This window comes from Ananas comosus, linkage group 18 (assembly GCF_001540865.1).
Source record: "Ananas comosus cultivar F153 linkage group 18, ASM154086v1, whole genome shotgun sequence".
NCBI classification, from domain to species: domain Eukaryota; kingdom Viridiplantae; phylum Streptophyta; class Magnoliopsida; order Poales; family Bromeliaceae; genus Ananas; species Ananas comosus.
The window spans coordinates 7,576,367-7,602,685 of record NC_033638.1 but is presented as its reverse complement, the minus strand read 5'-3'; the positions used below and the strand labels follow the sequence as shown (position 1 = coordinate 7,602,685).

At 36.5% G+C, this 26,319-nt stretch overlaps 1 protein-coding gene, 1 long non-coding RNA gene and 1 pseudogene across 3 annotated transcripts; 2 read left to right on the top strand and 1 right to left on the bottom strand.

The window, feature by feature from the left end:
- On the top strand, nucleotides 1,513-3,358 carry LOC109723791 (annotated as a pseudogene).
- LOC109724284 lies at nucleotides 5,814-7,445 on the top strand. 2 transcript variants are annotated; one of them, XR_002219878.1, is made up of 3 exons: nucleotides 5,814-6,214; nucleotides 6,449-6,537; nucleotides 6,685-7,445. It is a non-coding gene; the product is annotated as an uncharacterized LOC109724284 (long non-coding RNA). The 2 variants fall into 2 exon arrangements; XR_002219877.1 differs by having other exon boundaries at nucleotides 6,439-6,537.
- On the bottom strand, nucleotides 21,625-23,058 carry LOC109723768 (peroxisomal membrane protein 11-3-like). Its single transcript, XM_020252249.1, is given in 3 exon segments — nucleotides 21,625-22,205; nucleotides 22,207-22,724; nucleotides 22,891-23,058. Coding segments are annotated over 2 exon segments (798 nt in total). The 5' UTR covers nucleotides 22,638-22,724; nucleotides 22,891-23,058; the 3' UTR covers nucleotides 21,625-21,838.

Sequence of the window (26,319 nt, the reverse complement as noted above, 5' to 3'; positions counted from 1 at the left end):
ATGCTTCAATAGTTTTCTAAGCATCATATGCAGTTTTAGGAGAACTAGAAACAACCATCTGTAATATGCTAAGAGAAAGAATGGCATTTATCCATGAGAGTATAGTGGTGTCTTCCTTTTTTCATTTTTGATATTCAGGGTTTGCACTTGTTTTCTTATCATCAGTTTCAATAGTTTGAGGCGGTACAGTACTAGTTCCGTCCACATGCGATGTAACATCAAAACTCTCCAAAACATTAAGAAAAATTTATTTCCACACCAGATATGTGGAATCCGTGAGTTCAAGTAGTATGAGAGTTTTGATATTTTACTGGCAAGTTTGAAGAGGAAGACATGTTACCACCAAAAAGGAAAAAAAAAAAAAGATCTACCACGAAAGAGACAAATTCGAAAAATAGACCAAGTAATCACAGATCCAGAGGAAAGATATAAAGGAGTCAGAGTTGAACCCGGTACTTGAGATCAACCAGGCGACACCAGCAAACAGTACCAATGATATAAGAAGAAACTCCAATAGGCTGAAAATCACTGTAGCAGAACCACTGTAGCACTGGTATTGTAGCGGTCAGACTGTAGCACAAACTGTAGCGTCGGTACTGTAGCAGTGCCGGGGAGATAAAAATTCAAGGATAAGGGGAGATAGAACACTAAAAGAAAAATACACCTATGGAAGAATATGAGACTTGTGGTGGATAGTGGCTATGGATCGATATTTCCAAATTAGAGTTCCTGCTCTGATATCATGAAAGAAGGGCAAAAAGCATACCCTCATGATTCTATTGATGATGTTATATAGTACAAGAGATTAGTCTAATATAGTAACAATGTCTAATATAGTAACAATATAACTAGATATCTCATATCATATAATCATACTCTAAATATGTCTTAACATATAGTATCCTTATATAGCATTAGATACTAAATATGTCGTAACATCCGCCCACTACTAAAGGTCCTTATACCTTGTCTACTTTATCCTGAAATATGTTTGCTAAAAGTTTGATAGACTGATATTGCATATCTGAATGAGAAAACCCCGCTTTTATTTAACCGCTCAATTAGCCCTTTCTTTTAGGTTCCAATTCTGCTTGCCTAAATATACTTTTTCAAGCAACTTTGTTCGTTCTGAAAATTCTTTAGACATGCAGATGTCAGGAGCTTCCTTTGTAATTTATAAGTAGATTTGCATTGCAGATATGACAAATAGAAGTATGTAAATTATTTAAAAAGTGAATCATTTTCTTTATATCTTGCTTGCCTAAATTGGCCAGTGTCATTAAGTTCTATTTTATGTGGTACTGTGTTTGATGAACCTCTCTACTTTCCTTCCATAGGAGTATTCCTTTTCCCCGGCAGCGGTTGCAATAGATTTAGAATCTGGAGAGTCTAGAGTTGTTGATTTTCGAGCAACTCGCGTTGCTTACAAGTTTATAGTGGTTTACAACTTTTATCATGCAAATATGAACATACATGAAACTAAATTACATCATTTATTTTGTTTTTGGACAGTGCCATGGGCTCTGTGACATTACATTCTGGTGTACCAAAGGAAGGTGTATTTGTTGAAGCACGGTCAGAAACCAAAGGATTTTATGAGGAGGCAACAACTGATAATTTAGGAAACTTTTGTCTTAGAGGACTTCTCCCTGATACAACTTATTTAATTAGAGCTGTGGCTAAGGAAAACCTTGGAGCTGTGGCCATTGAACGTGCTTCTCCAGAATATGTTGCTGTCAATGTAACTTGCTTCCCTAATCATCCAACGCCACTACAGCTTGCATCTTATCTAACAACACAAAAAGTTAGTACAGTATTTTCTTAGATTGTGGATTCAGCCACTCAGATTTTTGTGGGTTTGTATGAGTGGATATTCTCCTAGGCTGGAAAACACCGTCTGCCAATTATTTTGTTTTAAATAGGCATAGCATCAAACTGGCAACTGTATTATTTGGATTTAATTGTTTTAATTATGAACAAAACGTTTGCGACTAGGAACTGTTCGATAAATGTCATTGATTGAATTGATGAGCAGGATTAATTGCATTGGAAAATAGAAGAAATCATATCATTGCATGCCGTACTCCGTGAGAGGATATTTGAACATAATGTTTGGAGAGTTAACAACTAGAACTTACCTTCAATCAACTTATTTGCTCTTTTATGTGGTACGATGCTCTCTCACCATGATTGGTTATTTGTGGTCATTTACATCACTAATTGTTGTTCAGCAAGCATGCATTAATTTCTCTCCGCTTCATTGTTTAGAAATCTTGTATGCTTGAGCTGCTTATACTTTGCCACCTTTTTTCTTTCCCCCCATATTTACCAAATTTTACGTTCTTTTTTTCCATAGAAGTTTCAAACCTAAGAATTTCTGTTCTCATTGTCAGGTTGGTTCTGAAGATATCAAAGGTGTGGACTTCGTTGTGTTTGAGCAACCGGAAATTACCATTTTAAGTGGCCATGTTGAAGGAAGCGACCTTGATGTATTGCGGCCACATTTATCCGTTGAAATCCGATCATCCAATGACCCATCTAAGATACAGTCGGTCATTCCTTTGCCACTGTCATCCTACTTCGAAGTACATGATTTGCCCAAGGTCAATCCCGACCTCCATCAAATACTCACATTTTTGAATCGGAGATAGTCGAAGTCGACTTGGAAAAGCAGGAATTCATGTAGGCCCTCTGAAGTATAAAACTCGGGAACACCATCACAAGCAGGTAATTTCCATTTTCTATTTGTATTTTCCCTATGAAGTTGCATGTCGACTTAAGCTAATCTGTATGCTGATCTTGAGTCCTTAGATTTCCTTTCTAATAATTTCCTTCTTCTGTCAAGAAAATAAATGTTCACTAACTGTTCATCAGCAGTCAATGTGTCATTGGGTAACTGTATTTTTCGGAGAAAAGAAAACAAATAATGAATAAATGTAAGAATTTTTTTTTTTTTCTGTCTGAGGATTTGTTTGGTATGGTATGTAGCCAATGACAAAGAACATCATCAAACTAGATAAGGATTTTCTTTTGAATTGGCATTTCTTTGTACAGTTACAAAATTCTCCTTGAAATTTGCAGGAATTGACTCCTGCACCAGTTTTCTGTTATCCTTCTGTTCCTCAGTATGCCGAGGTTAGTCAATATTGGATATACTTGTTATTTCCGTTGCTTCTCTTTTTTCTCTTTTTCTTTAAACTTTTTTGACCTGACTTGTGTGCGGAGGGTTTACTTTGATATTTGCTTCTACAGATTTAAGGACTTGTACCAAGTGGCCGTAGGAATGGCTCCCTTAGGTTCAAATACCGTCCCTGGTAAAAAGGAGCCTAGGAAGACGGTTTTGCGAAAGAGAGCATAGTGAGTTGTCTCCTCGAAACGATCCGGTTATTCTGATGACTTGATAACTCTTATTTCCTGTATCATCTAGCAATAGAGTTTATATTAATTTTTCCTACTCATTTCGAATCCAGGATTTGTACTATTATCATGACCTGTAAATTTTGATCCAATTTCTCCTTTTAGTAGCTCGAGACCTATGTATAGTCGACTTCCATTGCTAATTTTGTTGCTTTTGATACAAAATTCTTTATGCTGTCTACAACATGATTAATATCTTTCATCAAAAATTTTAGTGCTAGGTAATGAGATCGAAAAATTGCGAAAATTATTTTTTCGAAACTTCAAATTCGCTAGTTCAAGTCTAACCGAGCCGATCGTCGATTCAAAAATTTCATCATCGAAAACGGCTCAGCCTTCATGCTTCTAAAAGCACAGCCGTCCTTCTCTCTCTCTCTCTCTCTCTCTCTCTCTCTCTCTCTCTCTCTCTTTATATATATATATATATATAGAATTAGACTGGAATACTATCAACAGCACCAAGCTATTAGTGCTATTGATTTTTTAGCCCTTGGATTGAGAAATGGGTGGTTAGGATGATGTGGGCCTCCTAGGGTTGAGTGAGTGGTTGGTTGAATAGTATAATCTAACAGATAAAAATAATCAAAGTGTTAAATCTAACGGATAAAAATAATCAAAGAGTTTTATATATATATAATGGGTGGTTAGGATGATGTGGGCCTCCTAGGGTTGAGTGAGTGGTTAGTTGAATAGTATAATCTAACGAATGGAAATGATGAAAGAGCAAATCTAACGGTAGAAAGTTTGGTAGCGCCAAATGCTTGGTGCTATTGAAGCACCCCAGCCAGACTCAATATATAAAATAATTCTTTATCCCCTCTCTCTCTTTTAAACACACAAACGAGAGAGAGAGAGAGAGAGAGAGAGAGAGTTGGGTGTGTGGTCCAGCATGGACCACTCACGCGGTCCACGAGCTTTCACCCTAAGCTCGTGGACCGCGATGCTTTTACTGTGCATGAGCCGCCATTTCTTTTCCAAGTTTTCGTTTTCCGCAGAAATGAGGCGGAAAACGAAAAGCCGAGATTTTCTTCACATTCGTAAAATAATTTTTCCTTTTACACCAAACCAAACGTCTGGAAAAAAATTTTCAGCCAAAATTTTTTTCAGCTGGTTTTATAGAAAACCAAACACCCCCTTAGCATAATGTGTAAGTCCAAGTTTAGAATTATATTGGGTAGTTTTTATTCGACTAATTCTCCTTTCTTTTCTTTTTCTTTTTTTTTTTTCAACAGTGAGCATGTCACCCAAAAAGAAACAAAAATAAAAAAAATAAAAAAAGAAATAGAGAGAAAAAAAGTGGAAAGTGTGTATGTATGCGTGGACTTTTTTGCCATTTTCTTAATGGTACTACAATCAACGCCGTAGCAATAAATATTAACAAAAGGATAGCAAACCCTTTTATATTCCTTAATTTCAACTTGAATTAATTCACGTAGCTCGGTTCGCAGAATTTTTTTTTTATTTTATTCACAACTTACTAATCCCAAGATACGTCAGATTCTCCATAAGCTTTCAGTGTTATCTGCGAGGTGATCANACTTGTAAGTTGTTTTCGATGATAGGACACCCGATTCGACGATCGGCTCCGTTAGGCATAATCTATGCTATTGGAACTATTTAGAAACTAAATTTTATAATTTTTTGACATCATTTACCAAGCGATCATAGGGTCTCAAAAATGACTATTTTAACGGCCGATGTGGCACGGTTTTAAGTTCAACGGTGTAGAAATATTCAAATTACATGAAACTTTAAAAAAAAATTCTACTTAACATCAACAGTAAGAACAATACTTCCGATTTGAAATTTGAGTCATTTATCACTACTTTTTATGAGATTTTTATCTTCAGCCGTTCATTTTGAGGCTACTCGTTCACTAGGCAAATGAAGTCAAAAAATTATGAAATTTGGTTTCTAGATAGTTTCAATAGCGTAAATCATGTTCAACGGAACCGATCGCCGAATCGGACGTCCCATCATTAAACACAACTTACAAGCACGGAGGCCTCCGTATTTTTAAAAATATAGAAACCTAACTCTCTCTCTCTCTCTCTCTCTCTCTATATATATATATATATTAACTATAACTATACTATTTGACACTTTCTATAAATCCCATGTGGCATGCCTCTCTATTCTCTATTCCACGTGGCGACGAGTCCTCTCGCCCCACCTCTACGGCTGGCCCTTTCTCTTCCCTATTCTCCTACCCCCTTCTCTCTCTTCCTCCAGCCTCATACCCGAGCCTCTCTCTCCTCACCTCACCTCCAGCTGGCATTCTCTCTCTTCCCTCCTAATCTATTTCTATCTCTTCCTCTCTCTCTCTCTCCCCTCCTATCTCTCTCTTCCTCTCTTAAGGTGGGCCCCTCTCTCTTTTCTCTCATATAGCTGGCCCCCTCTTTCTCTCTCTCCTCCTTTCCCTACCATCTTTCTCTCTCTCCTCCTCTCACTCTCTCTCTCTCTCCTCTCCTCTCTCTCTCTCCTCTCCTCTCTGTCTTAGCCCCCCATCTCTCCCTGATAAGCTACCTGACGGGCCCGCTGCGAGAGTCGACGGCGGTGGGCGGGGCCAACGAGAACGCGTGGTCGGGCGTCCGCTGCGGGAGTCGACGGCGGCGGGCGCGGCCAGCGAGAACGCGCGGTCGGGCGCCCGCTGCGGGAGTCGACGGCGGCGGGCGCGGCCAACGAGAACGCGTGGTCGGGCGCCGCGTCCACGCTCGCGCCCGTTGGCGTAGTCGTCGCCGACTTCTGGCTTGGCCGATACCGCATCGTCCTCTACTCCTCCTTCCTCTCCTTCCTGGTACGTTCACCCAGCCCCCACTAATTTCTTTTAACCCCGTTCTTTTTTTTTAATTAAATAATTAACTACTACTATTATTATTATTATTATTATTAATATATGTGGTGTTAGCTGGCTATTGATTAAATAATTAGGATTAATTACAGTAGTCAGCAATGATGAACCATTTTTTTTTAAAAAAATAATTCTCTATCGTTTAATAGGTTCTTCCTCTTTCTGATTAGATTATTTCAGGGTTATGGTGGAGAGATGGTGGAGAATCACATCCAGAAACAGTTCCTTTGAGAGAGATAGAGAGAGAGAGGGAGGACAGTGAAGAGTAGGTGAATTTCTTCTTTTTCTTCTTCTTTTTTTAGTCTTCTCCTTCTCTTTTTCTTATTCTCTGTAACTTCCTCTTCTTCTTCTTCTTCTTCTTCTTCTTCTCACTTTTGCCCTTTTTTTTTCTAACTTCTTGCGTACAATGGTGATAGTGGCTTGGGCGGTGCCGGCGGTGGCAGCGGCTTGGGCGGCGTCGGCGGTTAATTTCGACCCTCTTTTATATATCTCTCTCTCTCCATTTTAGGGTAGGTATTTTGAGCTTCTTAGATAAAATTTTCATTTTAGGTATATATTTTTCCCCTCTCCTTCTCTCTCTCTCTCACCCTTTAATTGCTCCTTATCTACAGATTAAATTTTGTTTCTGCAAAAAGAAAGCTCCTTTTTTAAGAGTATTTTTCCCCTTTTCCAGGTTACCAATTTCGAATCATGCAATTTTAAGGCAAATTTTAGGGTTTTGCCATTACAAATCTCTTGATATGTGTGGAAGTTCTGATCTTTTTGATGTTGCTAGCTAAAGATCTCAACTTTATGCTGTAGATCTGTTGTGTTTTATCTCCTCTTTCATGGGTTTTGAATTTTTTTTTAAATTTTTTGACGATTTGTGAAGTGCCCTTTAAATATTTTTGTTGAATAACTCTGCTAAAGTGTATTGTTCGGTTGATTTTTCTTTTCTTTCTTTTTTCCCCAATTGTGATTTCAATGTAAAAAAGGAATCTTTAGTTGTATTAGCTTCTATGAGCTCCATTTAGGGGAACAAAAGGTAAAATATTTGTTAGATTTAGGTTACTTTTGTTCTGAAGCTCTGTAAAAATATCTAAACTATTGTGTTGATGAGGTTTGTAAGAAATAATACTTGCTAATCCTTTGGACTTGCATTTAATTTTTGGCACTGATGATGAAGTAGTATTTGTTATATTATGTTTTATGAGATTAAATATTTTTATTGAATAACTCTTCTAAAGTGTGTTGTTTGGTTGATTTTTTGTTTTCTTTTTCTTTTTCTTTTTTTCCCTTCTTTAAATATTTGTTATTTTATGTTTTATGAGATTAAATATTTTTATTGAATAACTCTGCTAAAGTGTGTTGTTTGGTTGATTTTTTGTTTTCTTTTTTTTTTTCTTTTTTTCCCAATTGTGATTCCAATGTTAAAAAAGGATCTTTACTTTGGGGGTGGCGTCAGCGGCGAACATGCGCGGCGTTTGAGTTCTAGATTAATTAGGCTTAATCTCTTCTTATTAATTATCCTTCTCTTTCTTCGAAGAAAGAGAAGAGTAGAGTAAATAAATATTTCTAATTTTAATTTTAGTCATAATAATATATTAAGTGTAAAATATGTTATCAGCTTAGCTCCGGTCTTAACTCTCCTACGGAAGCTGTGCAGCTTTTCCTCGGGTTCGTAGAGTCGGGTTTCCCGTTTACCCACAACGGAGGTGCCGCCCCCACCAACCAAAGCAGGCAGGCGGCCACGGTTCATAACGCACTCTTCGCACAACAGATCCACTTTGAAGTTGACTTATAGTTTCTGAAGTTAGAAATGCATTATATTTTAATGTGAAATAATAATAATAATAATAATTTTAACTTTTTTTTTAATTTTTTCAATAAAGTATTTGAGAGCTATTTCATCCTAAACAAAATAAAATTTTTACTCTAAAAATTTTATGATTAGAGAATTTTTTTATTTGGGAACTATTTTTTTTGGTTCGATTATTTTTTTTATTTGACAATTATGTAGCACTTCAAAATTTTAATTTCAATTTAAATATTTTTTCTAAAAATAATTATTTTGTTTGGTTTTACGTCCAACCAAATATGATTATATGTTTTCACATATTTAATTTTATTTTTATTTATTATTTGTCTGAAAAAATTAAATTTATATTATAATAAATATTACAATTTTATATTGAAATATAAAATTTTATTATTTTGTGGTATCTATCCGCAAAGCGCGGCCTGCTTCACTAGTATATATATATGTATTCACAAGTTCTATTTTTAGGACACGGTGGTGGTAGACACCGAAAACCATAGAACAAAAAATATGAAAAAAAAAAAAAATCTAACATGGCACTCAAAAGTCAAATTACCCTACAGCAAACCCTAATGGAAGTTCTATTTTTAGGACACGGTGGTGGAAAAGAACTAGCTAGACACTGAAAATCATGGAACAAAAAATATGAAAAAAAAAAAAATCTAACATGGCACTCAAAAGTCAAATTACCTTACAGCAAGCAAACCCTAAGGTAGCGTTTGGTTGGGGAACAAGGGGGGAATAAGCCCTTGTTTCTCCCTTTGTTTCCAAACGTTATGTTTGGCTCCCGGAAATAGTAGTTTCCGGGAATCTAGAACTAACTGGTATAAGGCTGGAACTGCTGTTCCACCCGTTTCCTGGAACAAGCTTGTTCCTTGATGAGAACAAGATTAATTAAAATCTAAATTTAATTTTAATCGCAGTAAATTATTAATTAATCTAATTAATATATTTAAATTATTATTTATTATTTTAATAATTAAATAATTAAATAATTTATTATTTATAATTAATTATTAATAATTAATAATATTTATTAATTTTTTATTAATAATTATTAATAATTATTAATAAATATTATTCTTAATGATAATCGATATTATTATTAATATATTATTTATAATTAATAATTAATAATTAATATTATTATTTATTAATAATTAATTAATAATTATTATTCTTAATAATTAGATAATCGATGTTATTATTAATTTATTATTTATAATTAATTATTAATAATTATTATTATTATTTATTAATAAATATTAATATTAATTATTATTAATAATTAGATAATCAATATTATTAATAATTTATTATTTATAATTAATTAATAAGAATAATTAATAATTATTATTATTTATTAATAATTAATAATAATAATTATTATTATTAATTAGATAATCGTTATTAATAATTTATTATTTATAATTAATTATTATTATTAATTATTATTTATAATTAATTATTAATAATTAATTTTTATTTATTTTTAAGTAATATTTTTATGTTAATTAATTACATAATATAATTTTAATTTCAAATTATAACGCTTATTCCTTTTGTTCCAATCTAATCATCCAAACACTATTTACCTTATTCCTAGGAATAATCCAATTTTCATCCAAACGCAAAATTAGTCTAGTTCCTGCTTATACCTGAACTTGTATCTATCCCTAGAACTAGCAGTTCTTACTTATACCCGAACCAAACGCAGCTTAAAGAATAATGAATGCAAATGCAAAAGTAACAATAGCAAGCTAGCTAGCTGTAAGAGCTGTCACTTGGAAATAATGTTCGCGAAGTCGGCAGCCTCCTTTTCCACCTCGCATTGAAGGCGGTTCACCGTCTTGCGGATGCGCTTCATGCACTTCTGGATCTCCTCCTTCTTCCTCCACTTCTTCTCCTCCTCCCGTAGGAGATGAACGACCGCTGCCGTCTGGCCGACGCCGCCGCCCTGATCAACCTGATGCTCATTTGCCAAGGCGGTGCGCAATGCAGAGCGCTCTATGTTGAGGTTCAAAAGATGCGTTCTTATCTGCTCCAGGGGCCGCAGCAGCCGTGCAAGGTTGCTGCCTTCGATCATCACCTTGACGGCCGCCTTCTCGTCCTTCAACAGGCAATCGCGCTCATCGTCTGTCACGCCGAGCAACGAGGAAAACGCAAAGACGGCGAAGACGGCCAGCAGATTTACCGCCGCGATGGAGACTATCAGCACCGTGATGGCTTCCTTCGGGGGTACAAAAGCCGCCGTGATGGCTGCCTTCGCGGCTATGGCAATCGCGGCTACTATTAACGTCAAGTTGATGACCGCAAGCGCGACGTACAGCCCGATCCTCTTAAACCTCTTACGTTTCTCGCGGGCTTTCAGCTCCTCCTCCAGCTCGCTGTTCCTCTCCAACAATCCGTCCAGCAGCAACCCGTGCCCCTTGCGGATCTCCTCCAGGAGGTCACCGGCGCTCATGTCCCGAAACGGGCTCCCCTCTGCCAGCTCCGGCGCCAGCATCGTCATGGTCTTTCTGTCGTCGTCTCCGTCTCCGTCTCCGTCTCCGTCGACGCGATGCTTCACTAGTGAAAGATAGAATAGGGGAGCGTAGATGCAGTACCTCAAGTAGAGAACCACGAATGCGAGGGTTGCGGGGCACGAGCAAGCAGGACCGACATCCACGGCCCGGGCGATGATGCACGACATCACGGGTGCGAACCGGCAGATTTGTCCGATCAGTATCGCATGACAGTCGGCCGGTCCGACGTCGGCGTTCGACTTGTCCGTCTTCCTGTCGCAAGCGCGCTTTTTTTTTTTTTTTTTTTTTTTTTTTTTTTTTTTTTTTTTTTTTTTTTTTTTTTTTTTTTTTTTTTTTTTTTTTGTTGTTGTTGCCTGTAGGATAAAAAAATTAGATTTTTTGCCGCATAGTTTCTAATAGTGAGAATTGTGGAAAGACTACTAATTTTCTTACTTATTATAAGTGGTTAATACCTCATATATTTATAGGCACTTTAATCTTAATGCTATTTTAAATAAATTTCACATATATACAAAATTCTAAACAGATTAGAATTCATTTATTAGATTTATTTTTTATTTCATATATATTAAAAATATTTTAGATAAGTCTCGCTATAGATGAATCCTAACATTCCTAACGAGAAAACGAGGGAACTCTTTTTTAAAAGGTTATCAAGATTTTGTTTGATTCGGATACAAGTAAGAACGGCTTATTTCAGAAATAGATATAAATGGTATAAATTCTGGTACATTGTATTTGGATAAAAAATAGATTATTTCTGGATAAAAGAAAAATAGCGTTTGAATAAATAAGATAGAATAAAAGGAATAATGGATAGTTATAAATAGAAAATAATGATATTACCTCTTATATTATGTTTGAATTTAAGTTTTTAATTTTTTTATTTACATTTTTAAATTTAAAATTTAAACTTTTAAATTTTAAAATCCAAAATTTAAATTGAAAATAGCAAATTAAGAATTTAAATTTCAAAATACAAAATTCAAAATTTTAAATTTTAAATTTTAAAATTTTAAAATTTTAAATGAAATTTAAATTTTATATGAAAATACAAAATGTTATTTACTTACTGCATTATAGAATTTGTTTAGAATTCGTACTTAATTAAATTAAATTAATTTGTTTGTTTATAGTCTTTAAAAATACGATAAAATCTGAACACATTTATGCAGTTTTCAAACACATTTCTACTAGTAGAACAAGTAAAGATTGCTTATTATTTCCATTCTTCTAGTAGAAGTAAAGAAGATGCTAATATGGATCTTGTTGATGCCGTTCATTGTTTGCTTCTATAAGGTTTTGCTAGTCCCATTCCAGAGGTAATAAATAGTTCCACATACGTGATTCCAGATGATAGGGCAAAGCATTCCTTTGACGAAGTAGTACATTAATTAATTGATTGTGGCAGCTAAAAGTTGAGACGATTACTTGCAAGAATACCAGAGTTCATGAGGATTTGGAGACTCCTTTATTGATTTATTAATCAGGCGCTTTTAGTACAAGATTATTCTAACAAATTTCGATCATTGGTAAAAATGTTCAAAATATCTAATATCTCATATCTAATTCGGATCCTACTCAGATCCAAATCGGATTCGACATAAAAAATAAATAGCATACGAATAAAAAAAATACCTATAAAAATTTCGAGTATGTATCTCGATACTTTATACTGATAACCGATTTGGGCCAAACATAACCCAACTTTCTAATGGATAGAGTGCCGAACAGCTTTCAAATCTGGATCCAGATCTGGACCGGGTGAAATATCCCATAGTATTCCATAGTAAAAAAAAAAAAAAAATGAAGTTGAGGGATCAGTTCCAATAAGACTTATAAATAAAGAGTATTGTGTATTTTAAAACAGTTTGAAATATTAGGGCGGTAGAAACTTACAAACTGGATGGCCCAACGTATTCAGGAACCGAAATCGGATCAGAACCGGAATCGGTTGATCGGATCGGATTGCTTGTTTTACTATCTTGCTTGGATCGTATTGGTCTAGATGCTTACGGATGCAACCGGGAACATAGATGAAAATTCTAGAAAAAAGAGAGAAGATTCTTTTTACGGGAGAGAAAAGAGAGAAAGAAGAGAAAAGAATTCTTTTTACGAGAGAGAAAAGAGGGTGTATTTATAGAATAGCGGAATCTCCTAAATATCTTGAATCTTACAAAGATATTAGGATAAGGATTAGGATTAAAATATTCATAATAAATATTCACTGAAAGATAAGTTTTTTAATTAATAAAAATATATAATTTAGTCTTATTCTTAACTTATTAGAATAAATTTCAATGCACGTCCTATATGGATCGGGTTGAATTAAAAACCGCCAATGTGGATACACCACAAGACAACAATAAGACTTATAGATAAAGAGTATATGTGTATTTTAAAATTTTAGTCGCTTTATTTACTTTTTTTATTTTACTACTTATACAATATACCTATATATATTTTATTTTTTAACATACAATATACCTATATATATATGTTAGTTAATTTATTAATAATTTACAAATTATTCGTGAATTTTTAAAAAATGAATAAAACAGCAGTATTCGTATTTTTAAAAAATATTTGAAAAAAAAACGTATATTTTTTGGTGAAAATAATTATTCGAAAATAATTCGGCCGAAAAAACGGTTCGTGGCTCGCGGTCGCAGACTCGCGGATCACCTAAAAAACCGCAACGTTCGCNTACACCCTGCTCCAAGAACTAATCTTTCTTTCACCCCCCCCAAAATCGCTCGATCAAAAAAGTTTTTGCCTTAACTTCTCACCCCACCCCTGCGGCCCTGCCACCTACCCTAGCCCCCACCTATTCCCCTCCCCCTCTTCCCTTCCGGCGGCTAGCCAAACGCCATCGGAAGCCCCCACGGGGCCATTCTCTATACTAGAGAATCTGGAATTGCTGAAGTAAGAGGGTATGTGGATTCCGACTATGCTGGAGATTTAGACAGGAGTAGATTCATTACAGGTTACACTTTTTTGCAAAGTGGCGGACCTATTAGTTGGAAGTCCACATTGCAGTGCACTATAGCCTTGTCAACTACAGAGGCGGAATATATGGCAGCAATTTAAGCAGCCAAGGAAGCAGTCTGGCTCCAAGGCTTGGTAGGTGAATTCGGAATCATACAAGATAAGGTAAACATATTTTGTGATAGTTAAAGTGCTATTTGTCTTGCTAAAAATCAGGTGTACCATGCAAGGACTAAGCATATAGATATAAGGTATCACAAATTAAGAGTTCACAAATGAAGATGATGGAGAAATTCAACTTATAAAGATGTCTACAAAGGACAATATAGCTGATATCATGATGAAGCCGGTAACAACTGAAAAGTTTAGGCATTGCCTAAACTTGGCAAATTTGCAGGATTGCTGATGACTGGAAGCTCTAGGGAGAGAGAGCATTAAGATGAGAGAGACTGAATGAAGAACAAAAGAAGCCAAGGTGGAGATTGTTGGTTATATGTCTTCTTTTGTATAGGGCATAAAATTATTTGTTTGGCCCATAAGGTTTTTTGGACTAATATGCAAAAGAGACATGGATATGAAAGTTGGTTCATGGCGCACCGGGTCTGCCGAACTATTTAAAGTATGAATAAAGGATTTTCATTGGACAGAGAAGTAATATGCTGCGTTTCATGCATGCATGCATAAAACACATGTTGCCATGAATGTCAAAAAGTCTATATATAGGCTAATTATGACAAGTTGACAATTGAAGATGAAAACTTCAATTGTGCAACTGCATCCATGGCTATAAAAAGCCTCCATCTCCACAGATAAATGAACAAGATGAAACACAAGCAACGAGTGAATTAAGTGAGGTATTAGGAGAAGGCTGGAAACTTAATTAGTAGCTTGTTGAGTTTCTCTTATTTGTTATAAGAAGAGAAGGGTGGTAGTAACCATAAGGCTCTTATATTAGATTGAGAGAAACATAAAGGTGTGGGCTTGTAAATTTTCTTTTTTTCATATAAAGGATACATCTCTCTCGCTCTCCCCGTGGAGGTAGGCCACTTGCCGAACCACGTAAATCGCTGTTTTTTTTTCTGTGTATTTCTTTTTATTATTTTTTCCTGTTTCTTTGTTCGTATATTTTTGTTGATAGCACATACAGGATGATCCTAAGTCCCAACACCCTCCTCCATTTCCGCAAGAACTTCATCAACGTTTCCATATCGAAATGGTTGGCGGCCCCCGACACTAACCCAGGGACCACCCGTGACGTCGCCGTGTTCGTCATTGATGCAATACCTCATGGTGGCGAGGTAAGCAATGGTGCATGTATGGTATATTGAACGTAGCTGGAGAAAAGATTGAGCGTCTTTGAAGAACAAACATAGCTGGCCAGCTATGTTTGTTCTTCAAAGACGCTCAATCTTTTCTCCAGCTACGTTCAATTTACCATACATGCACCATTGCTTTACTCGCCACCATGAGGTATATCATCAATGACGAAACACGGCGACGTCACGGTGGTCCCTGGGTTAGTGGCGGGGGCCGCCAACCATTTCGATATGGAAACGTTGATGAAGTTCTTGCGGAAATGGAGGAGGGTGTTGGGACTTAGGATCATCCTGTATGTGCTATCAACAAAAATATACGAACAAAGAAACAGGAAAAAATAATAAAAAGAAATACACAGAAAAAAAAAACAGCGATTTACGTGGTTCGGTAAGTGGCCTACCTCTACGGAGAGAGCGGAGAGATGTATCCTTTATATGAAAAAAAGAAAATTTACAAGCCCACACCTTTATGTTTCTCTCAATCTAATACAAGAGCCTTATGGTTACTACCACCCTTCTCTTCTTACAACAAATAAGAGAAACTCAACAAACTACTAATTAAGTTTCCACCCTTCTCCTAATACCTCACTTAATTCACCCGTTGCTTGTGCTTCATCTTGTTCATTTATATGTGGAGATGGAGGCTTTTTATAGCCATGGATGCAGTTGCACAATTGAAGTTTGCATCTTCAATTGTCAACTTGTCATAATTAGCCTACATATAGGCTTTTTGACATGCATGCATGAAACACATGAAAGCCCTATATATAGGCTTTTTGACATTCATGGCAACATGTGTTTTATGCATGCATGCATGAAACGCAGCATATTACTTCTCTGTCCAATGAAAACCCTTTATTCATACTTTAAATAGTTCGGTAGACCCGGTGCGCCATGAACCAACTTTCATATTCATGTCTCTTTTGCATATTAGTCCAAAAAATCTTATGGGCCAAACAAATAATTTTATGCCCTATACAAAAGAAGACATATAACCAACAATCTCCACCTTAGCTTCTTTTGTTCTTCATTCAGTCTCTCTTATCTTAATGCTCTCTCTCCCTAGAGCTTCCAATCATCAGCAATCCTGCAAATTTGCCAAGTTTAGTCAATGCCTAAACTTTTCAGTTGTTACCGGCTTCGTCATGATATCAGCTATATTGTCCTTTGTAGACATCTTTATAAGTTGAATTTCTCCATCATCTTCATTTGTGAACTCTCTTAATTTGTGATACCTTATATCTATATGCTTAGTCCTTGCATGGTACACCTGATTTTTAGCAAGACAAATAGCACTTTAACTATCACAAAATATGTTTACCTTATCTTGTATGATTCCGAATTCACCTACCAAGCCTTGGAGCCAGACTGCTTCCTTGGCTGCTTCAATTGCTGCCATATATTCCGCCTCTGTAGTTGAAAAGGTTACAGTGCGCTGCAATGTGGACTTCCAACTAATAGGTCCGCTATTCAGCAAAAAAGTGTAACCTGTAATGGATCTACTCCTGTCTAAATCTCCAGCATAGTCGGAATTCACATACCCTCTTACTTCAGCAATTCCAGATTCTCTAGTATAGAGAATGGCCCCGCGGGGGCTTCCGATGGCATTTGGCGAGCCGCCGGAAGGGAAGAGGAGGACGGGAATAGGTGGGGGCTGGGGTAGGTGGCAGGGCCGCATGGGTGGGGTGAGAAGTTAGGGCAAAAACTTTTTTGATCGAGCGATTTTGGGGGGGGTGAAAGAAAGATTAGTTCTTGGAGCAGGGTGTAATGGCGGGTGAGGGATTAGCAGTTGGGTCAGAGAAGACTGAGAACAGCAAGGTGTAATGGCGGGAGAGGGGTGAGCAGTTGGGAGGGAGAAAGAAGATGCAAATAACCAAGAATCGAATATATATATATATATATCTATATATATATATATATATATATATATATATATAGATAGAGTCCGGCTACTATAATATCGATAGTATCAAGCCCTCGGTACTATTGAGTTTTCTACCGTTAGATCCACCCTTTGATCATTTCCACCCGTTAGATTATACTATTAAACCAATTATCCACTCAACCCTAGGGGACCACTATCAATTTAACCGGGGACCACTATCATCCTATCCGCACATCCTTTCTAAAAGTATTCTAGCTCCACTCTATATATATATATATATATANCCAAATTCGATGAAAATTTTATAGAAAATTCTTTTCATTATTTAGAGTAAGATCAGTATATCTGATCTTGAATTTAAATCTTTTATCATTATTTTTTATGAGATTTTTATTTTCAGCCGTTCAATTTTAGACAACTTATTTGTTAGGTAAATAATATCGAAAAATTATGAAATTTAGTTTCTAAATACTTTTAATAGTGTAGATCAAGTCTAACGGAGCCGATCGTCAATTTGGAAGCCGCATCATCGAACACAATTTGGTAGCACGGAGCCCTCGGTGCTACCGATAGTGTATATATATATATATATATATATATATACCTTTAACGGTCCTAACCGGAACTCAAAATTGTATATAGCTTGTGGTCAGCCCATTTAATGAGATATCTTCGGAAACGGCCTGCTTTTTCTTTTCTTTTTTTTTTTTGTTCCTCTCTCTGACTCACTCTGATAATATATTATTATCTATATTTTTTATTTTAGATTATCTTTTGAATGTTAGATTTTTTTTTTTTTTATATAATAATATATATATGAGAAAACTTCAAACCCTCGTGTGGTTTCACTGTTTATCACTTTAGTGTCATGTGGTTTAAAATATATCAATTTAGTTTTTCTCTTTTTATTACCAATTTTATTATTTTTTTTCTTAAATCAGTGACAAAGTTAAAATTAAAAAGTACTAAAGTGAATATTCGATAAATCTAGATAAATATCTGAAGTTTTTTGTATATAATTTAATAAAATATTAACGAAAAAGTTATCGAAAAGATAAAAACGAAACTGCATGGGGGCAAATTGATATACTTTAAACCAGAGGGTACTAAAGTGAGAAAGCACGAAACTACAAGAGGTTTTTGAAGTTTTCCCTATATATATATATATATATATATATATAAAAGCCACTTAGGATTAATTATATTATATTATGCTATTCTCTATTTAGTTTCCTTCTTAATTTTTATTATTTAGATTTATTTTGAATGGCAAGTATGTCGCTATCACCTGTTTAATTTCTATATTTCGTAATTACAAATTTAGCAATTCAACTATGCAGTATATATTAATAAAATTAAGCCTATTTTATATTTAGTTTACACCCTTTTCTTTTTTTAACTTCGATGTTGCTGAGGGTACGGGTGACGTGTCCCTATCTCGGCCGTTGATTGAGGCGTGATGGGACATGCCTGGTGCGTTTATATGCATCTGATGGTCGAGATCGTTATCTCCCTGTGTTATCTCGTATTTATTATTAAAAGTAATAAATATTATTATGATAAGATTCGTGATAATAAGAGATATTAAAGAAAATCCATTAAATTTGGTTAGGGTCGTTCGGTTCAATATAAAATCGTAAAAAATAATTTTTTATAAAATTTTTTAATATTTTATAGCGTTTAGTTTGTAGAAAAAAATAAATAAATTTTCATCAATATTTATTTAGTTAGAAAAAAATTAATATTTGTTTGATTTAGTGAAACAAAATGAATGAAAAAAATTTTACGCAGTTTGAGTTTTTATTTTTATTTTTATTTTCACTGAAAAATAATATATAAATTTTAATTTTTTTCAAATTTATAAAAATATTTTTATGGAAAAATTATTTTACGATGAACTAAATAAGTAGGAAAGTATTTTTCATATCTGAAAATAATTTTTCGATTTGTTCTACGCTCAACGAAACTCTCCCTTAGTGATAAATGTATGGGATCCAGTGGAATTTGATAATACTACCCTCATTCAAGTTTAATACAAGTTAATTTTATTTGTGCTCTTTAAAAATTTAAAATATTACATATTTTTTGAATATTTATAAAATCTCTTTTTTATATAAATAATACTATTATTATGTGGATTAACATCTTTTATCTTTACAAAGTCAAATGAAAGTTAGAAGATAAAATAGTTTATAAGTATATTATAAGTTGAGTATGTGATTATATATTTTAGTAATGGGTAAACAGTTAAGTATTTAGAGGGAAAGAATATGCCGCTTTCACCACTCTGTTTATTACTTCAAGGAAACGATCTCTTTCTACGCAAGCTTTTCATTTACGAAATTTTTGTTTTTATATAAAAAATATCATAAGATTATATTGATGGACTGGTATTCAAACGTACAAATTATATAAAACAAAAGGACTCAGATAAAATTGAAACGTATTGATAGAATAAACTGTTGATAGAAAGTAAATATAGTATTGAAAAGTATTCTCAAAATTGAAGACGAGAAAAACATACAAACTGAGCTCATCTCGGTTCATTGATCTCTGGCCCTAAATTTGAATAAATTAGAAGATGTTCTAAGTTTACTAACATCTTATTCTTACCTCTTCTGTTCGGAATTGCATAAGTATTTGGATTAAAATCGAATTCAAATATTCCAATATTGAATTTTGCGAGATATGCTAGTGGACGATTAATGAGTCGACCCGATAAAATATTTGTTCACACTAAGATGTAGACATTTTCTTAATGCATAAGGTGTTGAAAGGTCTATAATAAGGTAATTGGTAGGATGGGGTAAGATAAGAAGGACGTTTCGTTATCATGAGAACATACCAAAATGTTGAAAGGTTCATTTTCACCGAGTTTTGACACTGCGTGTTTGACCCAGCGACTCGCTTTTACCTTTTAATGAGAGATAAAAATACGGTCTCATGTTGATACTGATAATTAAAGTTTGAGATGAAATGAATTATATCTCGTGGATATATAACTAAGATCACCTTGTCAGCATTCGATCATGCGGCTTGTCCTTGTATGTACTCCAGTTCTGCCTCTAATGCTTAAAATGCCTTAAACTGAATATCTATCAAAGTTATAAAATTCTTAGGAGTGTTCTCATATGAGACTAATTAATCTGTGTTTTTTTTTCTCCATTTACAGGATTACATCTAAGCAAAAGCTAATGAAAGGAAAATACTACAGAGGAAAAGAAACATTTTGCTTCTCTATAATGCTGTGTGACAGTAATGTGCTTTCTGAATCATCTTAACAACATCAATTTTTGTCTGTGAACAAAGCAGCAATGAGGATCTAACATTCATCTTTTCTAAATGAAAGTATGAAACAATAAGCAGTTAACTGGAGACAATACTTCAGAAAATAGAGAATGAACAGAAGCTGCAACAGATGAACATATACACGATCTATCAAAATATGATCATTCTTAGTTCATGATTCCCTTTGAAAGATGCATGCCATAGCTCTAAGTTTGCAAGTAAATAAATTGCAGGGCACATAAACTTTCCTCCAACTGTCAAATAAATTACACAGTAACTATAACAAGCAAGCCGCCCATATACATAGCATTGACAAGGGTGTTTTGGATTGTATAATCTTTTCACATTTCAGGTGCTCTCTCTTGAAGGGTTTTGTAATTAGCGACTCTGTGGCTCCTTTCAAACTCAAAAAGAAAAACGAAAAACGAAAAAGCATATGGAGTACTATGTGGTTAGTGAAGTAGACAATTGTTTTTTAGTAGGTGGAAATAAAATGTGAAAGTAGAGAAAAGGAATACAAGAAATGACTTGAGAACTATACATAGCTTGCTCACAACAGATTCACATTTTTAATATAAACCCAAGTGGATACAATTACAGCACCTCCATCAGATTGTTGAAGTATTAGCAATTTTTCTTGGCATGATATTTAACTTTCTCGAAGCAATCATATTTTGCTTCTAGCATTTCCACTAATTCCATTCATGCACCAAAATTAAAGATAAAAACACTTTGTGAAATACATTACGTCAGTCAATGTTTGTAGCAGTAGCTTTTGTGTATTCTTAAGATCCCGTCATTCTCCTGTTTCTTCGTCAGTTTCATTTATCATTTTCACATAACAAGTTATGCTTACATTCGTTAATTCTATTTGTTTTCTTAACTGAGATTCTGGATTGGTCATAACACTTTACCAGGAACGTCTTGCGGCCAGCAAAATAGACAAGTAGAGACTATACAAACATCCACAATTAACTAGGTAATGCTTAGCATTTTCTCAAATCGTCATATGGCTCCTATAGTCTAGTTACAACACAGAAAAACAACAAAAGCTAACTAGACTAGCTTTACCAAACCACAAAATAGCATGAGTTTTCTATCAAGCTTATATACACTTGCTACAAAATGATCTCATATTATTCCTACTCCAATTTGTCGAAATAGAAACAGAATGATAAATTTTGTGCATGTTAATAAATGAATGAGACATAACTATAGCGCCTTATCTCCAATCGTTTATCTCTTTTCAACCCAATTTTATGCAGCACAAAAGCAATACGACAAGTAAGCATACGATCATTAAGTTACAAAGCTCTCGTCCTGACTTTATTTACTAATCCATCCATTTTTTCCCTCTACTTTCTACTTCCAGAACCAAGTGATTAAACTCATTTGGCCTCTTATAAGCCAGTAAAATAAAGCTGACGTGCACAAACTAACATAGGTACAGTTTGATCCCCACAATTCCAGGTCGCAAACAACGCAACATGAAGAACTAATCAAGCATATCCCTAACAAGCTATGATTTTGATATAACACCCAACTTATGCACAGAGTTAAAGAGTCACTGTAATGTCATAGCTACAGAATCATAAACTGATGTTATTTAAGCATGCCCATCTATATTTCTCTAATCATCCAATATTATTCAATACACATGAGGTATTATACGAGATTATGTAATTGTTTCTACTCCGGCTCCGACAATTCATTCAAAAGATAGGAGCTTTATCTCTATCAACAATTGAAAAGAGCTAAAAATCCTGTACCTTAGCATGCTATCCAATTCTTGTGAGTGCTAATGACAGCCGAAAGAAGACCTGCTGAGGCCATAAGCAGAGGACTAGCTAGAAACCCTTTCGCTTCCCTCACATCTCCGAGCGCCATTAATCCGTCGGCGAGATCCTGGACGATCGAAAGATGCTTAAGAAGCAACTTCTCTCTCAATCTCTTCATCTCCTCCTCCTCCTCTTCGATTCCGTCGCATTTCCCCGATTTTGAGATCGGGGTCTTCGATTCGATAGTAGATCGGATCTTTTTCACTTCTTTCAACTTCAACGCGATGCTCCCCGCGTACCCGACGAGTTCGGCCCACGCGCTGATCCTCTGGAGCCGCGGGGCGAGCTCGGCGGGGATGCCCCGCTTTGGCGAGCCACACGAACTGCTCCACGAAGTAGTAGAGGCCCTCGCCGCCGTACGCGGGGGCGGCGAGGAGGCGATCGGCGGCGGAGGGGGCGGCGGCGGCGGCGGCGGCGGAGGGGGAGCGGAGGGAGTTGACGTCCTGGACGAACTTGCCGAGGCGGAAGGCCTTGCGGCTGAGGCCGACGCTGGACTCGAAGGCCTTGAGGCGCGGGGCTAGGGTTCCGGCGCCGGAGGGGGAGGAGAGGGCGATTTTGGCGGCGTAGCGGGCGATCTTGAGGAGCTTGTCGACGCCATCGCGGCGCGCGAGGTAGGCCTCGACGTGGAGAAGGAAGTCGCGCCGCCGCCGCGCCGCCGCGTGCAGCGGCGGAGGAGGAGAAGGAGGAGGTAATGGTTTAGGGTTTGGGGAGGATTGGGATTGATCCGCCATGGACGCGAGGACGAGGAAGAGGAAGAGGAGATCAGCGAAGCGGAGACGGGGTTTGGGGTACGTTTTGGGGTAGAGTAGGTGCGTCAACTGCGAGGGAGGAAAGTTAGTTAGCAATAATTTGGCTGGATCTTGTGCACCACGTCATCTATGGACCACTCAATTTCAATCTAGAAAATAATTTTTTACAAAAATAAAAAATTTCGAAAACCTAAAAATTTGGTGGGAAAAAAAAAAAAAAATATAACAAAACCACCTTAACTTCTTTAGAGCAGTCAAAGTTTCTGCGATTGACTTCAATAAGAGCGCCATGGACGAATCGGACGATTTCGGCGACCTCTACGCGGATCTCGACGACCACGTAAATACTGGGGGTAGATATCAAAGGTAGTGAGGCGAAGCTTGAGGAGTTTGATTCGAGGAACGAGCATCATTGTTCGAATGGACGAACCCTAGAGTGTAATGGCGCCGCTGTGGATTTGGGTGGTGGAATTATGAATAGCGAAGATTGTAGCTGTCAAGTCTCAAGTCAGCCTCTTTGGTCGGATTCGGGCACGCCAACAGACCGCTGGACGGACAGGATTTTTCCTGTACCGCGGATAGAGTCTTTCCTGTACGTCCAAGGCGTCACAATTCAACAATGTACAAGGTTCCAACTAGAAACAGTATACAAATAAAGACTAAATAAGAAAGGTATCGAAAACATAAACACGTCTATACTATTACAAGTATTCGTCTCAGTTCACATTTTACATTATATTAACTAGATTCTTACTTTCAAATATAATCCGATTTAACACAACTATTACAACATTTTTTTTTCATTTTATTTTACATCTCTAAGTAGCCGACTCAGATACTGCTATTTCTAGTCTCGGTGGTAGGGCGCTATCTACGAAGCTACGTCTTTACCTCGCGCCGTCGCGCCGCTCACGTGTGAATCTATACCTCCAAAATAATACGGGGGTGAGAACTATTGTCCATAGTTTCCAGTGGGTACGGCCATCCAAGAAAAAAGCTCAACCAATAGGTCTAATGAGGCACTGCAACATATTAGTCCAATAACATATAAAAGATATTTATACGTTTATTCGATATTGAACTATATGGTATGCCTCACAATGTGCGATATGAAATCCATACAACTATACAAGTAGATTACCGATTCTACTTTATATTCTTAGACATTCTTACTTGTAGCCGTTCTTTACTTTATTAGCTATTCTTATTTTTTAGCCGTTCTTTATTGTTAGCTAGCTTTACTCTTTACTTGCCATTCTTTCCTAAGGTTACTCTTATATTAGTCACGCTATACCACCAAACTCGGTCTTGAGTCAATCAACTGCGGATAATCCGCGCTCTGTCCGGCTCGAGGTGAAGGAACTCTCACATACATTTCGGCCTTCAATCTACAAACCACATCGCCCAACTGGTCGCTCAGAGCTGCGTACACTCGTGGTCAGAAATTTTTTCGGTGGGAGGGGAATATGCCACACGCACCCTAGCGCTCCTAGAATCTTGCTCAATCACAATTCTCGAAGTTCTTCCGGTGGGAGGAGAATATGCCACACGCACCCGCGGCCCTATCGAGCTCATATGCTGCACTAGCAGCCGCTGCACTCGCAGCCGGAATTCCAGAATCCACTTTCACAACTCTAGGGTTGGTCTCACCCTATAGTATCGACCTATGTAGGTCCAATCCTTTACTCAACCTAAGTTTAATACGTTAGGTTCGTTACCTCTATGCTCATAGCCTAGGTTTATTAACACTAGATTCAATATTTTTTATTCTCTAGATTTATTCGACTCTAGGTTCAATGTCACTATATTCATAACCTAGGTTTACTTAACTCTAGGCTCCATTCTCAACCTATATTTTTTAACACTAGGTTCGATGCCCACCTATGTTTATCAACACTAGGTTCATATGTCATTCTATCTAATTGACATCCTAGTTGTCCAATTCGAGTATTCCATAGTCCTCGCAATGCTAACCTTGCCTTCATGAAATTATCTAGCATTCACATAACATGCTTATCCCAACTAACATTATTTACAACTTGTCATTATGCGTTACAACTAGCATGTTCTCTAACTTTATGATTAACATGCAAATGTCATTTTTCTTATGCTTTTAACTAGCATCATTCATATTATGTCATCATGCATTCTAGCATTTTCTATATTACACCATATGCATTCACTTAGCATTTCTATAACATGCAACATGTGTTCTCTTTGGCATCTCTGCTTTATGTCATTTGCATGCATTCCCTTTAGCATTTACTACATGCATCTATCTAGTATTTAAATGCATCAATATAAAACCACATTACACTTAGACATAGAGGCGACCTAGTCGCTTCCGTAAGCACAACCCACCTCAATTTGCTCTCTGATTGCTTGTCGTCACTTGCAATCGGCCTCCCGCGGCATCTGTGACCCAGTTCGGGCCGAACTCTCGCGCAACCACTCCCGAACGGCCTCCAATCAACGATCCGGAAATTAAAGGTCTACGGTTAGTTGTAACGAGCCCCCGATTCCGTTTCTTTGATTTTAGGACGTGGTCTCGGCTCTCCAGGCGGAAACGAAGCTTTAACGGTCCGTTTCTTCAATAACTTCGCGTAGGCTCGACGAATCGCCGAACCGACTTCACCAACGCGTTCGTATACCTAACAATTAGGTTTGTATAGGGTTAATTTACATTTAAACCCACCCATAACAAAAACCACAATTTTGGTGCCCTAATAATATCATATGCTCAATATCTCGTTTTGATCTCTAAAACAAACAAAAAAGAGTTTGTTCAACATCTAGAAACTCTTCTAGAATCATTCAAACCATTTTTAGAGTGTTTAGAACAAATCCTAACAATAGGCGAGATCCTGGACGATCGACTAGTTAGAAACACTTGTGAACTCTCAATTCCGAACAATAGTCATGAAGCTTCTAGCGGCAGTTTTCACCTTTTGTTCTTCAGTGTCGATCATCATTTCGAGTTTTGCAATTTCGTTCCTCAAATCTTCCTTCAAACCCTCCACCGTACCGACGCTGCTGTGATTCCGAGCAGCGCGTAAGTTGGCACGCTGGAGCTTTAAATTTTCTGCAGTTACTCGAATTTGCCACAGGTTGCTTAGCATTATCTGCGAAGAGCTACAACCATCGATTATCACACTGAGCAAACTCCGTTGTTCTTCTTATTCAATCACCTTCTCGTTTGCAGTTTTGATTAGCCAGAGTTCCGCCATTTTCACGGTGGAAATGAGCATGTTTAGCCCCCCATTGACACACACCACCACCGCGGTTTGAACCAAGAATTTTGTCAGCATAATTGCGGCGAAATTGAATATTATGAGAACGAGAGACAGAATTAGCCCAGCAATTTCCCATTTTCTTTTGTATTTCTTGATTCGCACTGATTCTTCCTTAACCTCCATTTTTCGTTCCTGCAACTTCGGCTTCAACAAGGATGATTCCTTGCCGATCTCCGAAATAATTTCATCAACATTTCTATATTGAAATGGTTGAAGGCGGGGCCACTAACCCACGGACCACCGTGACGTCGCTATGTTCGTCGTTGATACAATGATTCATCGTGGCGAGGTAAAGTAATGGTGCAAGTACAATGGATTGGAGGTAGCTACAGAAAAGATTGAGAGTCTTTGCAGAATGAAAGGAACCAGAT